This window comes from Etheostoma spectabile, chromosome 9 (assembly GCF_008692095.1).
Source record: "Etheostoma spectabile isolate EspeVRDwgs_2016 chromosome 9, UIUC_Espe_1.0, whole genome shotgun sequence".
Classification (NCBI taxonomy): domain Eukaryota; kingdom Metazoa; phylum Chordata; class Actinopteri; order Perciformes; family Percidae; genus Etheostoma; species Etheostoma spectabile.
The window spans coordinates 37625674-37633097 of NC_045741.1; the positions used below are offsets into that span (position 1 = coordinate 37625674).

Consider the following 7424-nt stretch of genomic DNA (forward strand, 5'->3'; position numbering starts at 1 on the left):
TATTCATCACAGCCTGTTGAAGAGTCCGCTGAGGAAACCATTGTGGCGTTAAACCAAGCCAGTGGTCTGGTCAAAGGGAACCACATGTGTTCCTAACAGCCCTCTACTGACACACACTCTTGGCTTGACACAGTCCAGACCGCAGAGAAGAAGAGCTGTGGTTCTGGACCCGTGTGGTTGAGGAGGGCTGCCACATAGTGGGCTCAGATGTTCTGCCTCCCTTCAAATGTTTGGAAGTAAATGTCACTGAAAGTTAGAACATTTCCTTTCCACAAATCATTTTGTAATTTAGCAATGCAAATTAGGAAAGTGTAAGTTGCAGCAGCTGTGACTTTTTACCCTCATGTACAACCAAAAAGTCACACCAGGGTCTACCTGAGAGTTCTAATGAGTACAGAGGCCCAGAACGACAGAAAAAAAATTGGGTTTGCTGAATGATACACAGGAGGCTATTAAACAGATTTGCACAGGAGTGGGTTGGTTGAGGCCACAGTTGATTATACTTGACCTGAACTTCTAATGGTTGTTTTGGATTGAATGGCTTTATGCAGAAAGGGACAGTAATTGGAAAGTATGCATGACTTCCTTAGATTTGACCCATCTTTTTGTCTTAATATGTACAGCTTCGATATTGGTAAAAGGAGAGATGATAAAAAACTAACAATTCTTAAATGTAGTACAATTAATTATTAAATGTCACATTTTACTGTTATTTTCAATACAAAGACAGCAGAGCAGAAAAGGAGATACAACTCCTCAGTTCATGGAAAACATAAAATATATGCAAGAAAAATGTAATTGCTGCTTTGTAAGAGCTAAACATGGCTAAACACATTTAAATGCAGACACAACACACACATACACACATACTTACCCACTCACACAGACACACACACACACACACACACACACAAATCACATCACATCACATACTTGAATGAAATTATTTGCCTGAGCTTTTATTTGTAGCGAGAGTATCAGATGGATCAACCCATGACCACATACGTTTAGATGGTTGGATGGAAAAGGATGGATGGGGATTATAAATGAATCAAAAACATAAAAAGAGTCTGCCTTGTGTTGTGTTCTACCACCTACTTATAGAAGAAAAACAGAAACAAAGACTTGCACACTACGGACAAAGGAGATCTGGACAATAGAAGGTGTGCTGACCTTAGTGATGGCTTGGGCGCATGCTTGTCCCCAAATCTCTATCAGCTGCTGTTGTCCAAACCTGTAGTCCCTCAGTAGCTCAGTCTCGATAGCTGCCGCCTCCCCTTTACTGTCAGACACAGAATAGGACACAACATAGTGTAAACAAAAGAGGTATTATTCACTATCATCGTCATCAATCAAAATCATCATCAGCATAACTCTGAGTGGAGGTGTTTAGAAAGAGAATCATGTCGTCACTGGTGTGCTCTAAACCTCATTACTGTAAATGGCTTCACACATCATTAAGCCCACCAGCAGAAGTGCACAGAATTTAAAGTGCATGTAGTGTGAAAGAAATGTCCTTTTCTGCCTGAATGTACTGTACAAATGGTAGCTCTACAATTCAAGTAATAGCAGGCATATACAAGGTAAGATTTATTTGAAATAACACATAATTGGGTGGTTGTATGAATAGCACAATGACCCACGAGACACTAAAAAGGTTTTTACAACACAGTAAAATTGGTCTGCTTACAGGCATACATGCTTGAGTGGTTGTCACATGCCTGCTTATAAGCAGCAAGTGTTGCTTTAGGTGAGTTTTTAAGACTTTCTGTATATCAATGTCTACTCAAACCTTCACAACTTCTGGAAAACACGGTCATGAAACTCAAAACAGAACATGGGTGAAGAACTGAATTGTGGACTTTACGGTATCTTACATATGCCAGGTTGTGCCTGGATATATGTGAACCCAACCTGATGATGGGATTTCAGTGTGTGTGTGTGTGTGTGTGTGTGTGTGTGTGTGTGTGTGTGTGTGTGTGTGGTGTGTGTGTGTGTGTGTGTGTGAGTGTGCGTGTGTGCGTGCGCAGGTGCAGGTCTTTATTAGGGATCTAATTCCGCAAAGTCATATCCATTCCTTTTACTCTACAGACACCTGGTGGTCCTCCTCAGTACTGCAGCTCAATGACAAATCTTGGATGATGACACAATTACTTTCAATTAGAAACAAGGCTGTCTTACTTTTTTTTCCCACTTTGCTGTACTCTAAAACATCTCAAAGAGACAGAGAGAAAATCCTACAGCAGAAGGATTAATGCAGCAGCTAAAATAGGATGAAAGAGTGATTACATGTTTGCGTCTACCCTTCATTTTACCAGACTATGGCAGACCAATAAGAGCACATGAGAAAAGGGTCAAAACACTGCTGCAACAGGGTCGCTCTGCTCCACTTCAAATCTTTACCTCTCAGAAAAGATGAAGAGCTCTTTGCATAAATGAAAGATGACGTGTGCCTGTGGGTTTTTCTTTAGGTTGCATTTTCTTTTTCTTGTTTCATCATGTGTTATACATAACTAAATACTGACGAGTGCAGAATATTCAACTACCCCAAAGGATTTATAATATCAGACATTTGCGCACAGATGATTAGAAGTGTGATGTACATAAATGATCATTTATGTAGTAACAACGTTGTATAATGCCACTGTCTGCCCAATTTCAGCTCCAATTTCCAGTAAGAAACAGAAAAAAACACTTTTGTTATGTTCTCTCTGGGCTTTGTGCTGATCTAAATCTCTGGGTTATGCTGTGTGTGTGTGTGTGTGTGTGTGTGTGTGTGTGTGTGTGTGTGTGTGTGTGTGTGTGTGTGTGTGTGTGTGTGTGTGTGTGTGTGTGTGTGTATGTGTGTGTGTGTGTGGGTGTGGGTGTCAGCAAGCCAGTGTAACTAAGTGGGGTTTCTGGCATTTACCTGTGCCAGTGGAGCAGTCACCCACGGCTCACCTCAGGGATGTTTCCTGAGTCACTGTGACAAGTTGATCTTTAGAAAGTTCACCTTGGTCCACAGGGTTCGCTCTGTGTTTGCCGCACCAGGCAGCACCTGAGCTCCTTGCAGTTTTAATTGAGCCAATTTGATTCTACATGGGGTTAGGCTATTATATTTTGTTGCCTTTAAAACCAAAAAGGGTAACAGTCCAAATTGTGTAAAGACATTCCAAATCTGCTGTGCTGTTGTTTATGGAGAACCCAGGACTGATAGTATCACATGGTGGTGCTGCTGAACAGGCACTCACTCTTGATCCTTAACATTTCTGACAGAACAGTGTTGTGGGTGTACTGCTCAGTTTCTTATGTTAGCCAAGAGGCTCTACCACAAGGGAGCAGCACACAGCATTCATGATAGACTCAAAACCAATGACAGATGGTTTTATGCCACATACTGCATGTTTTTTAAAATTACCAGCAGTTGCATCACATGCATAATTATTAATTCAACCATTTGTATACCGGTAAATATGAATGAATGAATAAGGACCTTGCTGGAAGCTTCCAAACCAAATTGCTTCTAAAGAAAAGCAGGTAGGCAAAAAATGACCCTGCTCTTGATTTAAAGAAAAAGGAATGTGAAGTGTACGTATGTATGTGTGTGTGTGTGTGTGTGTGTGTGTGTGTGTGTGTGTGTGGTGTGTGTGTGTAAAGCAGCTGCAGAGAAAATAAGGCCTTATGAGTATTAGCTTGTAATGCACCTGTGGCCACAGCCATTAGCACCCAGCAGCCTCGCCTCCCTGAGGGAGGGTTGATTTCCCCATGCTACATGTTATGTGCTCCAGCAGTGTGTCATCTTCATTGTAGCACTGCTGATCACAACCTGCTAAATGAGTCTGTTTACCTGACACATGAGATAAGGTAAAATGAAACATTAATGGTTCCTACGGGGGAATGAGGACACTGCTGTAGCAAATACTGGGAGTGTGTACAGCAAAGATAATCATGAAACAATTAAACAATAATGGAGAAGTTGTGGATTTTAAAAACATTCAAATGCAAATGTCAACACATGAATAAAATATAATGTGTGGATGAAAGTGTGACAATTGCAAAGTGTGCAAAAATGAGCAACACTAGTCCTTCATAATCAGCTCTCATTCTTTCCAGCATACTGTATTTGTTGAAAGAAATAACTCACATAAACATCCTCATCTGGAAAAAATATAGCAAAATACCATATGAATGCAATGGGTGAACATAAAAACACCTGTTAAATATAATGTAATCCAATGCAAAAGCCCTGCAACAGATAGGCCTACAGTATAAGTAGAGTAGCTCACAAACATGCTAAATTTACCCTGTAATGTCAACAAATACTCATAACACGTATTGTATAGCCATAGTCTGCAGCTGCAAAGCATCCTTGTATCATATGAGATATTTATTTTTCACTAAATATCAGAAGGGCTTCTTTTTCTCTAACATTGGAAGACTGAAGTAACCACATTCCCCCCTCCCTGTCAACTTGGCTTATTTTCTCCTTTTCAGCATGCCCTGTGGGTGAGATAAGTAGCGTGATTAAAATAACTGAAAGTGAAATATTGCAGTTGATATCTTTCCAACCTCATTGTACTACACTTGGCAGGGGAGCTCTATGTTTCAAAGCAGAATTATAGAGAAACAGATGGATAATGGATAATTTTGTTCTACAAAAATACCAAAGAACATCTGGCAAATAAAATTAAGAGCACATGAACATAACTGCTCATCACACTTGATGATATCTTTGAGCTATGTTTTAGCTAAGCTAGCAGCATGTCAAGCAAATGTTAGCTAACATGCCACACTTGGAGGGTTAAAATAGTAAAGTTGTTCCTGGTAAAAGTTTGTCGGCATTGTCATTGTGAGCATGTTAGCATGCTAACTTTAACATTAGCTCATAGCCCTACACCGTGCCTGGGGACAGCATCACGGAGCTGCTAGCATGGCTGTAAAATTAGCCTAGTCAACCAACTGAACTGTTCCCTACCAAAGCAAGAAGTACTTTCATAAAGACACAAAGAAGAAAACTATTTTCCTGGACGACAGTATAACATTCATTAGTAGGCTGCAGTTACTTATTTTTATCTCGTTGTTGGCTGTGTTGTTTGCACATTGCCTCATTAAAAGTGATGGTACAGCGCGGCTGCTGGCTGCTCCAGATTTACTGTTGTGTAATTAACTAAACTGAGCCCACTAGTAGACGCCCATGTGCATGCTTGATGGGAACTGTGCTGGTCAAATAAAGAGCAGGCAATATTAGTCAGATCCCTGCCTTGGAGAGGACAGAGATAAAAGCAGTGTCCATTAGGTCCTCTTCTTTATCCCACTCTGGGCCTGTCCTCTCTCCCATTAAGTGTCCACTTCTCATTTGATCTTATACCCTTTTTAATCATACTTCAGGCCCTTAAATGCGGATAAAGTACCACATCAAACAACATGTTGACAAGAAGGACTTATTTGTATGTCTGTTTCTGTCCTATACAAATCTGTGACTGTGATCTGTGATGTCCACATTCATTAACAACAACATGTTGATGTCTGATGAAGGGGTGACAACAAGAGTCACACAGAGAAAAAGAAAACAGAGAGCACATGGGAGATGACTCACCCTGGTTGATTTGATCTGCTCTGTGTGTACTATTGCTTTGCTTCTTCTTGACCTACAGATTTTTGATCTGATGAATGTCTTAAGAGGACAATTGCAGAATTTAGTTTTATACCACTATATAAGCAGAGAGGTAAAACTATTATTACTCATCTTAAGCCTCACTTTCATCAGTACCCTAAAGATAATCTGGTTATGTGTGGACAGCTTTGTTCCAGCTAAAAGGTTTTGGTTACGATTTTGGCATCATTGTGATGGACATACTTATGTCCTACAAAGCCTTATAGCTTGTACTATGTTGCCATTAGACAAGATTAGCAGCAGGCTTTCCCAGGTGTGTGTGTGATTGTGTGCGTGTGTGTGTGTGTGTGTGTGTGTGTGTGTGTGGTGTGTGTGTGGTGTGTGTGTGTGTGTGTCATCTAATTTAACACGTGTCATCTAAAGACACCTTTCATCATCAGTCAAGCCTCCTGGAGTGTGTCTCCAGGAAGTCCTGCGGCATTCAGCTAAAAGGCGATGTAAATGGGAGCGCAACAGAGAAATGTAGGATGGTTCCGATCCAAATTACTTAAAGTTCAGAGAACAAACATCTATCTTTGTTAATAAAAATGAGAATAAAATTAAAAATGACTTTTAAAAATGCAACAATGGGAATAACAGCCAATAGCGACACATCAGAGGGGAAAAAAATGCATGCAATGACACAAGTGTGCACTTTAAACAATGAAGTTACTCGAGCAAAACAAAAGAAACATCAGGTCGTTACACAAAACACATCTCAAATGAAAGGAACAATGCCCTACAGTAAATGAGTTTATGTTAATGTGTTGGTTATGTACGTGTTTCTTTTCTGTCTTTGCCATCTGAACAAATAGCATATGCAGTGTGGATGGTAAAGTATTACCATGTTCCATCTGAGATTACTACAATCCTGGAATAATCAGTTTGATCACAGCATTGCTGGCCCAAAACACGAGCGAGCAGGAGTTAAAACGAGGTGTTTATGGTATCAAATTTGTAGATTCCTGGAAGCATAAAGATACGTGTTATGTTTCCCTCTGCATAATTTGATGATGGGGGGGTGGATCAGGTGCCCAGTAGTGGGAGTGTCTCAAAAACAGCCTCAGCTGGCAGATAGGAGCTGCCCTTGTGCCTCCATATGGTCTCATTCTAACTGCCCAGCATGAGCCCCTTCATGCTGCTCAATTCTTATCAAATCAGGATGGCATGATTCACTTTGTTTCAAGTCTCCTTTGGCAATAATTTAGGTGTGGCTGGTGTGTGGTGTGTGTGTGTGTGTGTGTGTGTGTGTGTGTGTGTGTGTGTGTGTGTGTGTGTGTGTGTGTGTGTGTGTGTGTGTGTGTGTGGTTGAGAGAGAGAGAAAGAGAAGAAAGATTGAGAGAGAGAGTCCCATCCATGTGATCGTCGGGGGCATCATTCTTTTAAATCAAACTTAATCAGTTTAGCTGTCTGCTCATGTTCCTCATATCCGGTACGACGAGACAGACATTCCTTAGATAATCTCAATCAGTGGCTCCTGCATCTTGCTCTCATAACTCATTTCATTTCCCAGCCATGAACATGGATCATGTTTACCTTAAGCCACAGGTGTTGGCAAGCTCATTTCAGAGTTATATTTCCTGTGAGTGTGTGTTCTTGTGAGCTAAAAATGTCCATCCATGAGTCAGGTCTACTCCATTATTCCATTTTAGATGGCATGCATTGCAAACGGAGGACTGCTATCTAGATGGAGGAGCACCCCCACCCACCCCCACATGCTCAAACACAGAGATGCACAAGACATACATGAGAGGGGCACACCTAAATTAAATAACAGGTTACATAATCCCAT

The 7424-nt window shown here is 40.8% G+C and overlaps 1 protein-coding gene across 1 annotated transcript in view; it reads right to left on the minus strand.

The window, feature by feature from the left end:
- yjefn3 (YjeF N-terminal domain containing 3) overlaps positions 1-7424 on the minus strand; it is a 47387-nt gene that overhangs the window by 14619 nt on the left and 25344 nt on the right. Inside the window, exon 2 of the mRNA XM_032525068.1 lies at positions 1174-1282. Within this exon, the coding sequence (XP_032380959.1) occupies positions 1174-1282 (109 nt within the window). The remainder of the gene's footprint in view (positions 1-1173; positions 1283-7424) is intronic.